We start from the raw sequence: 16943 nt of genomic DNA on the forward strand, positions 1-16943 counted from the left end.
GAATTCCTTGATCGAAACCAATTATCATTGCCAGACCGGTAATACCGGTCTGGTGCCCAAAATTGGTTCCTTGACCCAAATCATTTATCTTATCAATAGCAAAATGCTCTAAATTACATAAAGTAATCTCAATAATGAGAAAAATCATCTCCACCTAGATGTAAAGATTATCCAAAAATGATGGATGATGAATCCTAAATAAGCATCTACAACATAAAATCATAATTATCTATGATAAAAAAAACCCTAATTATGTAGTAAAGCAAGAAGGAAGACAGCACTAAAAAACCAGCAAAGATCAATACAAGTATATATGACTGCTAAGATGAATCATTAGTTTAGGTTGTTGTATATATGGTATGATAAATTAGATATCCTGTGACAGTTAGCAGCTTAGTTGTTTAAAATTCCATCGTCTTATGTTCTCAAGCTTTAGTGATTCTTATTAGATCCTATTCCAAATACATTGTTAAATTCTAGCTTTTGACAAACAACAAACTAACAAGATTCTTTTACTTCAACAAAATCTGTAGAAAATACAGTTTATGAACAAGAACTATTGTCAGAAAATGATGATGTTCAATAATAGCAGGTAAAATAGAAAATGATTACAGAAAAGATGAGCACATATTAAAGTCGCACCAACAGGATTCTGATGCATTGGAAGATCATACACGTTAGCTTTTCTGCTTTACATCAGCTAAATAGCATCCATGAATACAAAAGAGAAAGAATCTCACTTCCGCAAAACCGCATACATCTCAGCTTTTTGAAGTGGATAACCAGATGAATAAAAGGCAATCAAGCAATCACAAATTGGCCAGCTGAAATGTTAACAAATGTGATAACTCATGGTTAGTCAAGAAAGATATGTTTAAGGGCAACCAAAAAGAAAGTATCAGTAAAAAATAACTAGAGACCAGTGCATTCAAAAGGCTGGCACAAAATAGGCATCATCATAGGAGTAATTTGACATTAGGAAAATACATATAAGCTTTAGAAAAACAAAATGTGCAAAACATCCTAAAACAGATCTATCTATTATGGCTTGAAAATAAAACCAAATAAGGGAACTTCCCAAAGAAGAAGTTCTAACCATTTCTAAAAGTGTCTGCACAAAGAATGCCAGTCCTTGCTGCAGTGGAATAAGAACTGATTTGCAACCTACTTAGTTCACCTGACAGCCCTTAACGCATGAATGGCACATGACAGCACAAGGCACCTCTATACCAGCCACTGACCAGCACCGCCTACGGGAGACTAAGGGAACTTTAACCCATGGCTACACAAAATGTGCAACAGATAACATTGTTTTCTTTTTTGGTTCCCTTGGCATTGTTAAACAGGATTCTAATACAACTATGATCTGTCATTTTTACACTTTGTTCCTGTTCCAACCAACAAACACATGTAGACAAGTTTGACAATGTCAAATATATGCAACAAGATGAATAGATCTAGGTAGTAGTTAGTACAAATTTCTCAGCATATTAAGTAACCAATTAAATTCCTTGTAACACGTCAATAAATATAAAAGACCCCAAATAACAGCATTAACAATTCAATATTCCGAAAACCGTGACATGCCTCTCTACCGGATCTTCAAGAATAACCTTATCCCCAAAGATTATAATCTGCATCCAAAGCAAAAGGAACTCATTATATATAATACTAAGAATACTAAAACATTAGGTTTTTTTACGTAGATAATTTTTTTTTGCTGGTTGGAACAGGAACAAAGAAAATGAACTAAGGAGGATTTCATAAATATGCAGAACCAGAAAATTTGTGAATATTACTGAAGTTTGTGAAGAAAATGAAAACATATTACCAGTTGCTGATGCAGATTATGACAATTGAAAGAAATTACCTGTTGGTAAGGGCTAACATAGGAATCAAGCGGTCAGGAAAATGTAATTTAGGCCTCACACAAGTTGGATTGTTAAGCAATATAGTTGTTAATGTGTTAACTTATGATTATTAACATTTTACTACAGCATAGGATGAGGAAAAGGTTAAATCGTCCTACAAAGTTAGGGTCAGATTGAGTCAAGGTTGTTCTGAAAAAAAAATAAATGATAATATGAGAGATGGGAATTGATAATTCAGCATTCAGAATTCACATTCTCAACGTAAATGTGCATAGTAGGTCGCAAACATTTATGTGGTAAAACAATAGGGTAGGTTGACAGAGAAGCATGTGAGAAGAAACACAAGGGTATAACTAGTGGAGGAAACAGAAGAATATTGGTTGATGTAATTGAAGTTTGCTCAAGAATCATATGAGGAGACCACAAGAAACAAAATGCAAAAAATATGTAAGAGACAAAAGAAGTAATGCACATAGTTCATATAATATGCTTGGGATATGAGAATGAATTAAACTATTAAATCAGTTGCAAAGTTTAAGGCCTCTAAAGGAATAAAAGTATAAAAAAACCAGTTTATGCAAAAGATGAGCAAGCTGTGAAAGAAATGATACAAGGAAACAACAATATCACCAAAATGATTGTTGTTGCAACACATCAAATTTGATTCATGCTTTAGTTAGTCCTAGAAAAGTTGTGATCCAAAACAACTTTAGGTTTTATTGAAAATATAAAATATAAACAACAAGCATATACTAGATTGAGAGCTCCCATGCGCATGAATTTGGCATGGCCATAATGGACTGCAACATATGGGAGGGAATATCAATATCACATCCCTCTCCACATATTATGAACATTACCCAAAAAAGCTACTTATACTACCAAATCAGTTTCAATAAATGAAATGAAAAGGAAAGATAATGTACTACTGCAAAACCCAAACTCACCAATCAGAACTTTGTGAACATTAGAATTGGTATGCTTCTTCAAATATTCAACATCAAGTTACAATCAATAGTTTCCACAGCATACTAGTTCTTTACATCAATATAACTAATAATCATGTCATCTTTACCAATTATTCCAATATGCTACTGAAAAATAATGACTATTTGGTAAGAATTTAGAGCATATACAATGTTTAGTCCAATGTGCCAACCAACAAATTACCAATGTGGATGGATGCACAAATTTAAAATGCAGGGAACCTTTTAAAGGAAAAGAACTCGGTAAAAGCAACATGCATCATCCTCTAATCTGTTATTAACCAATCATCCTGCATGTTACATACAAGCTTGCAGATAATGAAACGACATTTTCAGCACATTAATCATAGATAATGTAACTCCAATATTCCAGCCAATAAATAACTAACATCAGTGGATGCACCAAATTTAAAAGTAAAGAACCTTTTAAAGTAGAAGTGATGTGTAAAGCCCATATGCAACATTCTCTAATCTAGAAATGAGCATTCATCCTGGAGATGACACACAAGCAAGCAGATGAACTGACATCTCTTAGCACATGGCAGCCCCTTACATGAACATAGAAATGTTATCTTGCAAGGCAGCTCAAAAGCAGTTGATCACAACGAACTTAATACAGATGGAAACAGAGCATGGAGGATGAAATTTAAATTTGCTAACATCTTTAATCAACAACCTCTGCTTGTTTTAACGAGGACACATTAGCCTAGTATAACTGTACCAAACTGCAAATCAAGAACTAAAAACCACACCTCAAATTCTCCAAATGCCTGCAGCCTCTCCAGGATTTGGCCCATAGGAGCAGAGGACACCTATGAACCAGCAACCAACATATTGAGAACTACAACCAAGATTTTCATTTTAAAAAAAGGACCTCAATCATAATCGCCTCAAGAACAAGATAGCACCAAACAGCAATGATGTATCAGATGGTTTTTTTGTCAAAATTTCAAGCAAGTAAAGAACCACAAAAGATGTCACTTCAAAAAAACCAAGTAGAAAGAAAAAGAAGTAGTATGTCATCGCACATCATTGAAAGAAGCCATGCTACAAGGAAATATTAGATAACAAGGCCACATGAATAAAAAGATCGAAATAGAGAGAATTCTTAACCAAGAAAACACGAAAAGCAAACGTGTGTTGTATCACCATCTCGTCAAAAGAAGCCACGGCAAAAACGATAGGATAAAAAGGCGAGACGAACAAAAAAAGAGAGGAATTCACTTTCTTTTCCCTAGCGCAGACGCCAATCTTGATCTTGTCCGCCATCATCACTCTTGCTCCTGTTGGCTCTTCGCGGTTCTTGTTCACTGCCTTGCAACCTTCTCCTTCTTGGACGTGATATCTTGTACAATATCCCAAGGAATGACCTGCTACCCCTTTGTTTCCCCCAAAAATAATCGAGACCAATGCTTTAACTCCGTGACCTGCTCTTTGCTTGGATTTGAATCCGAGGGCTGACTATTCCCCCACAGTCGCCATCCCCGCCATCAAACAAACACGGAACGGACAAGCCAAAAGATAAAAAGAGATAACCGAGCGGAATAAAAGAAAAGATCACTTCGAAAGAATCACAACTAAACAGTACCTTTCGAGCAGAATAAAAGAACACACAAAAAAAGCTCGGCTAGCAACATCACGTTCTCTACGGAAGAGAATACCACAATGATTGGATAAAATACGCGAAAATAACAAAAACGAGGGAGAAAAGAAATCTTGGCGGCATTTCACCTTCTTTTCCATGACGCAGACGCCAATCTTGATCTTGCCCGCCATCATGTTCGCTCTCCCGGTTCTTGTTCGCTATCTTTCGATTTCTTCTTCTTGGACGTGATATCTCGTATGTATCTCAAAGAACGAACGATTTTTACCGCTTTATTTCCCACAAATGAATCAGACGTTCACTGCAATTTGCATTAGAGTCGCCATCAACCCCATAAACGATCACAAGATCAGCGCACAAAAGTATTACTTTAAGAAAACACCACTAAACCTCCTCATCGAAAGAAAGCATGACACTAAAGATAGGATAAAAAGGCGAAATAAACAAGAGGCAGGAAACAAATCTTGATGGCATTGGACCTTGACGCGGACGCCAATCTTGATCTTGCCCACCACCTCTCACTTTCCTCCTCTTCGAACGTGATATTCCGCACCGGTGGTCCAACTTGGAACTCCGGGTTCGCTCACGGCGATTCGCCTCCGAGAGGAGACGGCTCGGAAATAGTCGCCCTTACTATCATGAAACCGAAGAGGGCAGCAAAAGAAAGCGATCGGTGTGAATCGAGGTGAATAAAAGGAAAACAACGCATAAAGAATTAGACATAATAAGCACACCGAGGGGTCCTCTTTTAAAGAAGGAAGGAGGCAGCGGTAACCAATTTTGACCGGAAATTATAGTTTATTTTTTCCGGGGTTTGTTTTAATTTCTTCTGGCGACTCGTCGAAGACGCGTAGCAGACCGATGGAGAGACGATTTGACATCGACCGCGCAGTATTCTTTGCGCCCGTCTTTTTCACCTTGGTTATGATTGGTCAAATCATGCGGGCCCAACAGGCTTCTTGAGAGAGATGGGAAGTGCCAGAAGTAGGTTCGTTGGGACATACGGATAAGGAGGAAGTGTGAATCGTGGAACGGGAGGCGTTGAGCGGCCAGTAGGATTCACAAGGATTCTTTAGAAGATGGTGGATTCCCTGTATCCTCTAGCGCAGGGTACACGATACGCCCTCACCCCAAACACAAGTCCCGTGGGTCCCACGAGCGATAGAAGAACGTCCTGGTTGGAGTGATCATTGTGCGTGTGTGCAGGTTGGAGAAGAGTAAAAGGAAAACTGATGTGCACCTTGATCACGTGAAACGCATCATTGTGTCGCAAAGAGAGCTACAATAAAGGACTCCACGTGGAAAGAAATAAAAGCGACTATTTAAATGATTTAAAAATCTTTTTTATCTGAGTGATTCCAAAAATGTGATTAAAGGTATTTGAATCTAATTTATATCCAAAAAGCTGTAGTCAATATTATTGTTTATGTTTTTCTTACATAAGTAAAACTATATTAAGTCATAAAAAGTTCAAACAAACAAAGAGGAGAATAAATACCTTTCCAACAAATTGCTGAAGGGATATATATATATAACCTTTTCTCTTATTAGAGCTCACGTGGAATACCGTCAGCCGCTCCCATGTGAATTATGAGCAAGCAGAAAACTCTTCATGTGCGACATGAGCATGTGGTATGTTTCAGGTTTATATGTTTATACTTACTATAGGAATATCTCCCAAATATATATAAATTATATAATAAAGCAAGCACTTGTCGGATAAAAATTTAAAACAATTTTGGATAATTGTAAATAGTAAATTAGAACACGTTGGTATTCTCATTAGATTCAAGCAGTTGTTTTCATCTAATCGTTTTTGTTGAACCTAAACAATTATTTCTATATCATCACCTTATGCTATTTCCTCATATTTCAACACTCTAATCCAATGTGGCATTCGTGGCATGTAATCAATGGAGTTACATGTATCTCTTTACTTCTTAATGATCAACTAGAAGAATTAATTAACTTGATCTTTTGACTACAAACCTCAAATTTAAGACTTGATCTCAACCTCAACTTCTACCTCCAAATTTCTTTTTGGGACAATAACTCAAACTAGCCACAGATTTATTTCCTCAACCACTTTTCCATGCACACAAGACAAGATATAATGATTTGTTTCAAGACTATAAATGCATGTTATCATCGATAGCTCCAAGCAAAGCACATAAGATTTTAAAAACACAGATATAATAGAGTAGTTTAAAGTAAAGAACGTGTCATGATGCTAGTTATCAAATATAACAGTGCCCTTCGAGCAAAATAGTTACTACTTCAAAAGACTCGCCAAAAAAGATGGGTCTATAATTTAGGCATTTGTGTTATAATAGTTTTTAGGATAAAAGCCAGAGTCATAGTACTGACCCTGACCCTGTCCATTCTGGTAATCACCTCTGCCGCCACTACCGTTTGAATAACCCCTCCGGCCACCGCTGCCTCTGTCACCACCATGGATGTCGCCTCTCTGATTGCGGTAGGATCGGGAAATATATTGTTGTTCCTTTTGCTCTGTGTCCCTCTGGTTTTGGTCCTCCACATCTGCTTCTTGTTTTTGCTGCTCCTGTTGATCAAAGGCGGCGTCCAGGGAGCTTACCATGTCTGGTTCATCCTGCAAGGACACATATATATATGTATATATATATATATAACTAACAATGGAGCATAATCTTATTAAAGGCAAGAGGGCATCTAATTTATTTAGTGTTTACCATCTTCAGAGGTTCATCAATAACAAGACGATCAGGATGAACTTCCTCCATTTGGTTTTGCTGCTCATCCACCTGCAATGAAAATAAATCTCAGACTTATGCTTGTTATACAAACACAAAATATGAACTCAAATATGGATGATTTCTCCAAGAGATAACTCTGGTCGAAGGGTTTGACCATCTAAAATAAGAAAATATAACAAACAAAAGTATCCCATTTACTAATACAGAGAACAATAAATGGGATGCTTGCAACAATAAAAACAAAAAAATTAGATGAAATTTCACACATTTTAACATATGGCTTATATTATTAGCAAAACATTTACAAAGAATCCAAAATCATCATGGATATAGTACCAGTTGACATGTATCAACCCATCAGCTATAAGGTATTATTGATATATCATAAGCGTTTATAACCAAAACTCCGACAGGGCACAGAAGGCATTTACCAATACTAAATTCGGAAAGGGTTAACCAATGTTTACAATCTTACCTTTATGAACAGGGAAACTATTTCTATGACCAGAGCTCCGTTTGCACATTGTTCATGAAGAAGCAAGCTTGCTGTGGCACCTATGCTCACTCTTGGCATTTGGATGCAATTTTTATCCAAAAATAAACATTTTCATAGTAATTTACCATGGTTATTCAGTAGGACTTGGTATTTACAAAAAAAAAATAGGTTTGATATTTACACCATCTCACTTGCTATCGACCGCTTTGAAAGGGAATATAATGTCTTTGGCATACAAAATTCAAAAACAAGATTATACTTCTAGTGAAACTCTAGCACAATGCAAAACAAGAACAGCATTAAGCATAAGATGAATTTTGTAAAGAAACTAGTCACAAAAAAAGCACAAAGTCAATGACCGAGTAGGTAAAACAACAATCTTATTCGGTAAAACTTCAACTGAAAATATTCCTTTTCTCAAAAACAACTATAAAAATTATCAACCAACAAACTTGAACATGCAAAGTATAAAAGTCAAAACACAATCATAAAACATCATCATTTTATGTTACTTAACATGATTTGCCTAATAATAACAGTCCACTGAATTCATAACAATTTCCATGTAAGTGATTATCATGAAAATGGAGGTAATTTCACTCAGCACTGCATCTAAAATTTTCGAGTTTGCAAAAGGGATATTGACAAATGCTAATTTTCCAAATTAGCAAACTAGAGAATGAATTGGCTAATCTTAGTAAAAGAAGAAAACTGTCATATGATGCTTGAGAACTTTGATCCTTGTCAGAAATCAACGAACTGCATCATCAACTTTAGATTCTTATTTGTAAAAGAAAACAAAAAATCTCTAGCCTTTGATCTACATTTTATGACGCAAAATAACTCAAAATCCAAGTAACCATGAGCAAGCTTATCACTAGCCTTGTGCACTACAAGAAGCCTTTGATCTACACTACATGACCAAAGACATCTAAATATTGCAATTATAAGGAAAAACTTCACCATTAGCCCTGGGTGCATACCAGCAAAGAGTGCTCCACAAATCGTCAGACACAACTACAACAAGCATGTCCATCTTCCATTTTTACAGCAAGAAGGGTTTTTCTTTAACATTTTTAAAATCTCCTTGAAATTAGCACCACATCTGAATAGATTACATCATATTCATAGCCTAAGGCTTCAAAATCCTAGGGCCCATCTATATCTAAAAGATCTTAAACATTAACTACTACAAGTAATTGAAGCATCACTACTCTTGTTTTCATCCTTCTATTTTTAGTAACATACAGGATTTCATATTTCATAATACGCCAATTGAAGTTTTTAAGGGTGTTAGAGAAGTCACAAGCTAGAAAATCACAAGAGTAGATTAAGGATGGTCAAAATCCAAGCCTTTAGTCCTGCTTCTCTATAATTTCTATCTTTTAGGGGCATTGCCAACCTAAATTCCCTAATCCTTTTACTGAACCAATGCTCCATTGTCATTTTCTATCCCCTTTGAATTTCAAATTAAAGGAAATTTACAGTTCCTAAGATTTTCTTTTATGTAAAGGATGAAACTTAAGCTATAACTTTGTAAAGCAATGGGATACTTTCCATGTGATTAATGCACTGCTATAAAACCCAAGTGTTGAAACAGCATAAGATAAATATTACACATACTGATGGTATATACACAATTTGCATGAAAATAGATTGTAAAACAGTAAATTAAGTTAAGACAGATCCTATGTTTTAGGATTGTAAGACAGTAAAAAAGATTGTCAAAATCTATTCTGCTTAGGATTGCTATGTTTCTTCTTTTAACCAGATTAAAGTAATTATGTAAAATGGTGTCACTGTGCAAATCAGTTAGAAGAAAGTGATTTAGGTTAGGCTAATCCCATGACTAACCAATTTTAACATAGCAAATATAGCCCAACTAGATTAGGCCAACCAAGCAGCCCCAATCATCAATCCTGGAGCAACCCAACTAGATACTTTTGCAAACCTGACCGAGTTAAACTCAACTAGACCAAGTTGTTTGGTTAGGCAAAAATTGGACCAAGGCCATTACAGTCAGGCAGACAGTATTTCAAGCAAGAGAGAGTGCACACCATACAGGTGCCACACTAAGCCCACAGAAGACTGTGCTTTTAGTTCTGTGTTCCTTCCCCAACCTACCATCCTCAAATCCGGAAACAAGCATAGGGCAAATGGCCAATTACAAAGCAAGTTGAGATAATTCAATTCACCTTCTCTAAACCTTGACCTATCAAAAGCCTATCAACAAAGAAAATGCAACCACAACTAGCTTACAGATACTAAGTTTTAGGGATAAAGAGGGTATCTAATTAGACAGGATAGCTAATATTCCTTGAGGATGGTAGCTGATAAATTTCAGAAATAATAAATTGGATAAGAATATCAAAGAGCTCTTATTATAGTTGAATAAAGAATAAAGAATTTGAAGAAATATGACTAGGCCATCATGGTCTTAGTTTCAATTGCAAATTGCATCGACAAAGATATAACTGATATTGAAAGATCTGGAAGTTTAATTAGTACATTTTGCAAATAAAGAGAAGTTGACTAGGTTCCAAATGGAAGCCTCAGAATCTTATCATTTAAATATCAGGTACTACAGGAGAGTGCAGAGAAAAGAGACGAGAGAAAATTGACACTGAATAATTCATGGTGTCAACTCCAGTGCTAGGATAAATCAGGTGCTAGGATGTCTTAATTTTCTCAAAGCCCTAGGATTACCAGATCAATGACCTCACCTGGCCTGACCACGTTAACTTTCTTTTATTGGTTTATGCTTCCAGTACCATGGGTGTCTTCCATATTTAATATATTACAGCATTTTAGATATACCCTTAAGGAATTAGTCATCCACTAGAAGCAAGCACATGTAGTAGACAAATGCATGAAAACTTATGAATTAAAAAGAGAGTTTTGTACTTATGAATATGTTTTGAATCTAATAATTAAGAGATATCAGCAAGTTAAAAAAGAGGATACAGATGGCAGAGGACTATCTGATGTTTGCAGGTTTAATTACCAGGAATCAATTTGTTTAATCAAACAATAATAGCATAATCATCTTAGCTCATTCTTGTTGGATTTGTCTACCCACCCATCTTTTCTAATATAATCCGGCATAGATAACTTGCTAAAATAGGGCTATGCTCACTCACACAAGCTCTAGGATAAAAAAGATTTAAGGACCCTACTAAGACTACTGAACTTCACTCTTAAAGTGTTGCTTGAGCTATCACTTAGTCAACTGACTCAACTTACTTTTTTTTTACACAAACTTGTGGCCATGGTTCTTGAATGTCGAGAAAAATGTAATATTAACACTGAGACACGTGGACAACACAAAATGGAAGAATAATTTGCATAGATGCTCCAGCTTTAAAATTAACCTATGTTTGACTAAAAACATAGAACTGATAATTTGAAATGAGCCTTCAGTTGTGAGTGTTTCTTCTGAAGAAGGAATCAGCTATAATATGCTTGGGCAAACATTTGCTCTATATTTCCTCTAAACCAAGAACAAAAGATTCTTGTCTAATCACCTTAGAAGTAAGATATTTCACTTTTCATTCTCTTTGTTAGAAGTACGATGATGTCCTCTCTTTCTTCCAGCAGGAGCCATTATATCTAGCTGTTAGACCCATATAAAAAAACATGACTGATACAAGCTGAAAAATCTATCTTATGGAAATTTCTAAATAGACATCGATGTAGAACCTACTTTGACATATTTTTCTCTGTCCTAAAGTTCAGTAGCAACCCAGTTTAAGTCAAGGATCTAAATGTTTGTCCAATACAGATTTCCATAGTCTACTGGTATACCAGATGGTATACTGACCCATACCATCAGATACCACCCCAAAAATTAATGAAAAAGTAATACCACTCAATATCAGACCACATGATCCAGGTACTGATCCTTGGTCAGACTGGTAAATAGAGTTGGTATAATGATATTTGGGTTCAAAATTTTAGTAGAAACGAACCTGAGGATTTATTTCTTTTCTTTTCCTAATCACTAGCTTTATACAAACTCTAAAGTAACCATAATTTCAAACAAACCAAGTTGGCATGTTTGTGAATTTACAACAGATCATTTTTCTGTTGGGTTGGCATATGATAATGTCTACAATGAAGGTAAATCAGTAGCAACTTTATATCCAAACGACTGTCATATGAACCAGAAAATTAAAGAGCTAAATATATGTATAAACGACAAGAGGATCACAGGAAACAATGCGAGTAGCTAAAGAAAAATTACTCCCATATCAGGCAGCAGAATGTTTGACCTTTTGTTGACAACTGACTGGAGCTGGAGTGGGGGCGCCTTCTGTTTGAACCACTGGTGATGGCACCACCATAGATTCACTGATCGGAACTTGACAAGCAACACCATACTTTCCCACTGCCGCAGCCACATCCCCAGGAGCCTTCATCTCCGGTGTAGTGGTGAAATAATCCGAAGCCAAAATCTTGTTCAGCTTCTCCCTCAACTCAGCATCTGCAATATACACATAAAAGTCAAAACCACAAGCAGAGCGCAGCATCCGTTAAGAAATAAGCACTAACAAGTGATAGAGGTCCCCGTAAGGAGAGGCTGATCAGCACTTGACAACCAATGCTTCGCATGCTGGAGGCAGGCCTCAAGCGCGTTCTTGTGCGAGACCCCCGAATAGACCGGCCGGGAGGTGACAAGCGAGCCGAGCGCCGAGATCGCGTCGAGGTCCCTTTCCCCCAGCAGCTCAATGGCGTCGTCCGTCACGTAGTCGTAGGTCAAGCAGCAGCCACGCTCGTGGGTCCTCGTCAACATCGTGGCCGCGAACTCGCTCTGCGGCTTGACATCAAATAGGCACCCGAAATATAGCAACGTCAAGATGTCCCTAACAGCCAGATCGGGCTCCTCCTTGACGGCCGAGGCAGCAGCGGGGACATGGGTTTCTTCTTGGACGGCGGGGGGAGGAAAGGAAGGAGGAGGGGAGGCGGCGGTGCGGGCAAGCTCCTCCTGAAGGGCGACGGCGAGGGGCTGGCGGAGCTTCTCATACTCGTCGATGAGGATGGCGATGGCAGGCTTGGAGCGGAGTACCTCCTCCTGCTCCTTGTTGAGGGGCTTGCCCTGGGCGAGGCTCTCCTCCATCTGGAGGATGCGGTTGTATTTCTTCCGCAGGGCTCGGAGGCGCTTGCTCATCAGGCTCAGCACCGGCCCATCTCCCGCCGCCACCACCTCGGCACCCGACGACGCCATCATGCCCTCTCCCCTCTCTTTCTCTTCCTCTTTCTTCTACTTCTTCTTGTGTCCCGTTGAAGCCTTCCTCCTTCCACACACGCTACCTCTTCTTCCCTTCTCCGGCAGCCGATGGGAGTAGCGACGAAAGGGTTTGTTGAGGATTGGGGAAGGAAGAGAGCGGACGCAGCGAGCGAACGAGCGAGTGGGAAGGTCGGCTCAAGGATGCGTTGTCGCGCTTGTGTTTGTGGAATTGTCTCTCTCGGTTCATTTACAATAAGGCAAAAGGTTGGCTTAGGAGGTGTGCACGCCCGTGATGTCGGATTGCCAGTTACTCAATGGCAAAATTAATTAAATATTTTCTGTGTTAAAAAAAAAAAAACTAATTCTATTAACTCAAGAAACGATTACAACCTACGCTAATGATATAAGTACATAAAAAATCTATAAAAAAAAAGAGTGATAGTCATCATGCCATACGAAAGATGATATATTGGTCTGGCATAACTTACCAAATAATTTACATAATTATTATCCTCTCTATCTACATGGGAGATCCTAATCTAATTGAAATTAATCAAAACATAAATAATATCCTTAATAAGAGTGGCAGCTTGCCAAAGAGGAGAGATTTGCTTGTCTAGAATCTTGATAGTTGTTTTCATATCCATCTCCACCGTACTGTTAGAAGGCCTTTCATTCTGATCTGGACGAGCCCATCTTTGGTTGCAAACAGCTCAATATGAGTTCTTAAGAGAAAACCCAAATCTCCATCATAAGGGTAATCTTGTTACCATTAAATATTTTATTATTCCAGACTTTTCATATCATCCAAAAGATATATGCAATAAGAGCTCTCAATGATCAGAAAAGCACAATCATCCCTTTCCTTGAGCCATTTTTCAATATTTCACTTATTTAAAAATTAAATTTTAATACATAACTTGTTTTCCAACAATTATATAGCTTGCAGCATAAATGTGCATTTGGAAAAGCAGATGTTAATGAGAATCTTCACTATTTCGACATAAGCAGCAAATCGAAGGGCCAATAAAACGATCAGCATAACAGGTGTAGGAATTCTCGCATGAAATAATTTTGCAATAGAAATATAAAACACGATGTGAAACCTTCACTGTCCATGATAAATCTTATTTAATCGACAGATCATAAAAAACCGAGAGTAGAAATTGAGAAACGAGAAACTTATATGCAAAACCCGTGATCGATTTTCTATCCGATATCGAAAATAAAACAAGAGGAAAGTACTATTATCAATTATCTATAAGATATAAAAATTATCATCGATAACTTGACCTTGATAGGTCATTCCCTCGGTGATGATAAGTTAATTGACTTTGAGATATATCTGAAGCGTGAGGATAAATTACTAGGACCATCCATCACAGCTCAAGTCGGTTAAAAATTCAAGAGGAGGAGTAACCAGTATAACAAGACTATCAACAAAGGTTTGACCAAGATGCCTCTTGAACTTATGAGCTCCAAATAAACTATCCCCCCTCCACATTATCAACATTTCAATCATAACTACTAAGGTAGCTACTTTAATCATCATCAGTCCTGACGGCTTGATCACACAAACCAACAAAGTGTTGTTTGCCAACTGTGTGATAAAATCGACCACTCTATAAAAGTTTGTCGATCTCGACCCAGACTTTCTGCTAAATCATATTGGCCACAAGCAAATCTCATGACTATTCTGAATATTAGTCATTATAATTAGATTGTGGACTCTAGCGCATCTCACCACATCACCTCTGATCTACAAAACTTGTCCATTCACAACAACTATAGTGGAAATGACAACATCATCATCGGTGACGGTAAAGGAATCCTTATTACTCATACTGGTTCCATAATACTTAATTCACTTTTCATAACTTTTACACTCGATGATGTTCTGTGTGCATCTCATATTAAACGAAATCTTATTTTCATTTCTCAATTCTCCAAATAAAATAATATCTCAATTGAATTATTTCCTAACTCTTTTCTTGTCAAGGATTTGAGCATGAGGGCATTCTTAGACTAAGGCCAAAGTAAAGATAATGTTTATGAATAACCATCAGTTCCACAAATATCCCAACCCACTGTCTACTCTTTAGTTGTAGCTTCAATTGATGTGTGACATCGTCGTCTTAGTCATCTCTCCTCTTTTGTCCAACATAAATTATTTTCTCATTATTCTCTTTCTACTCTTAAAAACAATAGCATTATAACTTATTGTAATACTTGTCTCAGTAATAAAAGTCATACACTCTTTTTTGGAATATCCTTCATTTCCTGTTCTAAACCATTTGAAATTATTTATACTAGTGTTTGAGGTCCTACCCTAATCTCTTCTTTTGACAAGCTCAAATTTTATATCATTTTCATAGACTATTTCACCAAATACACATGGATATACTCTCTCCATCATAAATATGAAGTTTCAACAAACTTCACCAACTTTAAAAAGTTGGTCGAGAACTTTTTTCAATCTATAATTAAAATAGTTTATTCTGATGGTGGAGGTGAATATCAAGCCCTCACATCTTGCTTCTTAGCTTGTGGTATACAACACCTTAAGTCACCCCCATATACTTAACTAGTTGGCTCTACTGAACGCAAACATCAACATATAGTTGAAACTGACCTCACATCAAGCCTCTATGCTAGTAACCTTTTGGTTTGTAGCCTTTTAAACTATCGTCTATCTTATTAATCATATGCTCACTACAGTCCTCTAATACTAGTCACCATTTGAAAAATTATTTCACAAATCTCAATAACTTCAAAATTTTAAAGTATTTGATTGTTTATGTTATCCATAGCTACATCTTTATGCCTCACATACGATAATACCAAGATCTAAGCCTTGCATTTTCATAGGATACTCTCTTGAACATAATGCTTTTCGATGCTACAAACCCAAAATTTAAAAAGTCTTTATATCACATCATATTATTTTTGTGGAATCTACCTTTTCGTTTTAAAACCATGAGTCTCCTGCCATGCAAGCTATTCCAACAAATATATATCACTAGAGTATATCGTCGATCCCCTCAAACGAGCCTCTCATAACACCATCCGATCATTTTCTTAAGGATTTACACTCTCTTGTTCTCTTGGTTCAATAGCTCCTCACTCCCTCCACTACTTCTCCTCTCCCTTCTTCACAAGCTTCCCTTACTACTAAAGTAATGTCCTTGGAAACACATCCATCTTCTTTACCTTCTTTTAGACCCAGTGACACAGATATATCTCAGCCCCGTGTCAATGCCTCTCCACCACCCATACCAATAACATAACCTACAGTCCCTAGACATCCAATGACAATACGCTTCAAAAGTGGTATCTATAAACAACGTCAAGTTCTCGACCTACGTACTATCACAAAATCCTCTCCTGAGACCAGTGAACCTACCACAATTACTTAAGCCAAAAAATCTCCACACTAGTGTAAAGTCATGTGTGAAGAATATGATGCCCTCATCCATAACTCTATATAAACCCTTATACTAATTTATCATATACAAAACATTATCGGGTGTAAATGAGTCTTTCGAATTAAGCGAAACCCAAACGGATCCATTGCAAGATATAAAGCACGTCTAGTAGACAAATGGTTTCATCAACGACCTAGAGTTGACTTTATAGAGACTTTCAGTCCCATTGTTAAACCCACAATAATTCAGCTTATCTAAGTTTAGCTATTTCAAAAGGTTGGCACTTATAATAATTAGATGTTAACAATGCGTTTCTACAGGGAACTCTAACTGAAGATATCTTTATGCAGCAACCCCTTGGCTTCGTTCATCATCAATATCCGAGACATGTCTGCAAACTATAAAAAGTCATTTATGGACTTTGTCAAGCTTCAAGATCTTGGTATACCGAACTTGACTCGTTTCTGACATCAAATGGAAACACAATATATCTTCTTATGTATGTGGACGATATTATTATCATAGGCAATGATCCCTTAGAGATTCAGCATTTCTAAAGCAATTGGTTGATCGATTATCCATCAAAAATCTAGGACCATT

At 36.9% G+C, this 16943-nt stretch overlaps 2 protein-coding genes across 11 annotated transcripts in view; both read right to left on the reverse strand.

The window, feature by feature from the left end:
- The window catches only part of LOC103981915 (inositol hexakisphosphate and diphosphoinositol-pentakisphosphate kinase VIP2), a 98139-nt gene extending 92972 nt beyond the window's left edge, over positions 1 to 5167 (reverse strand). Inside the window, exons 1-6 of one of the 10 annotated variants that reach the window (XM_065104370.1) lie at positions 4589 to 4726; positions 4446 to 4502; positions 4082 to 4318; positions 3610 to 3669; positions 1588 to 1634; positions 741 to 824 (exon numbers count right to left, since the gene is read on the reverse strand). In XM_065104370.1, coding sequence (XP_064960442.1) covers positions 741 to 824; positions 1588 to 1634; positions 3610 to 3669; positions 4082 to 4129 — 239 coding nt within the window. In that variant the 5' untranslated portion in view covers positions 4130 to 4318; positions 4446 to 4502; positions 4589 to 4726. Of the gene's footprint in view, positions 1 to 642; positions 825 to 1096; positions 1551 to 1587; positions 1635 to 3609; positions 3670 to 4081; positions 4503 to 4588; positions 4762 to 4939 lie in introns of those variants that run through there. The other 9 variants (XM_009398674.3, XM_009398675.3, XM_065104371.1 and 6 more) reach the window with 9 other exon arrangements.
- Positions 5168 to 6636: 1469 nt separating this feature from the next.
- On the reverse strand, positions 6637 to 13186 carry LOC103981916 (uncharacterized). Its single transcript, XM_009398678.3, has 4 exons — positions 12243 to 13186; positions 11963 to 12174; positions 7172 to 7243; positions 6637 to 7071 (listed from the first exon to the last, which is right to left on the reverse strand). Exons 1-4 carry the CDS (start codon positions 12916 to 12918, stop codon positions 6772 to 6774), a joined length of 1260 nt encoding a protein of 419 aa, XP_009396953.2. The 5' UTR covers positions 12919 to 13186; the 3' UTR covers positions 6637 to 6771.
- Positions 13187 to 16943: the final 3757 nt, after the last annotated feature.

This window comes from Musa acuminata, chromosome BXJ2-4, assembly GCF_036884655.1.
Source record: "Musa acuminata AAA Group cultivar baxijiao chromosome BXJ2-4, Cavendish_Baxijiao_AAA, whole genome shotgun sequence".
NCBI classification, from domain to species: domain Eukaryota; kingdom Viridiplantae; phylum Streptophyta; class Magnoliopsida; order Zingiberales; family Musaceae; genus Musa; species Musa acuminata.

Bases quoted from the DNA above. Each gene is read 5' to 3' on its own strand.
- LOC103981916 (XM_009398678.3), bottom strand. From the start codon at position 12,918: ATGATGGCGTCGTCGGGTGCCGAGGTGGTGGCGGCGGGAGATGGGCCG. The intron at 12,175-12,242 runs GTTAGTGCTTAT...TGTATATTGCAG, and splicing joins TACGGGGACCTCTATCACTT to ATGCTGAGTTGAGGGAGAAG. The intron at 7,072-7,171 runs GTAAACACTAAA...GTGTCCTTGCAG, and splicing joins TTGATGAACCTCTGAAGATG to GATGAACCAGACATGGTAAG.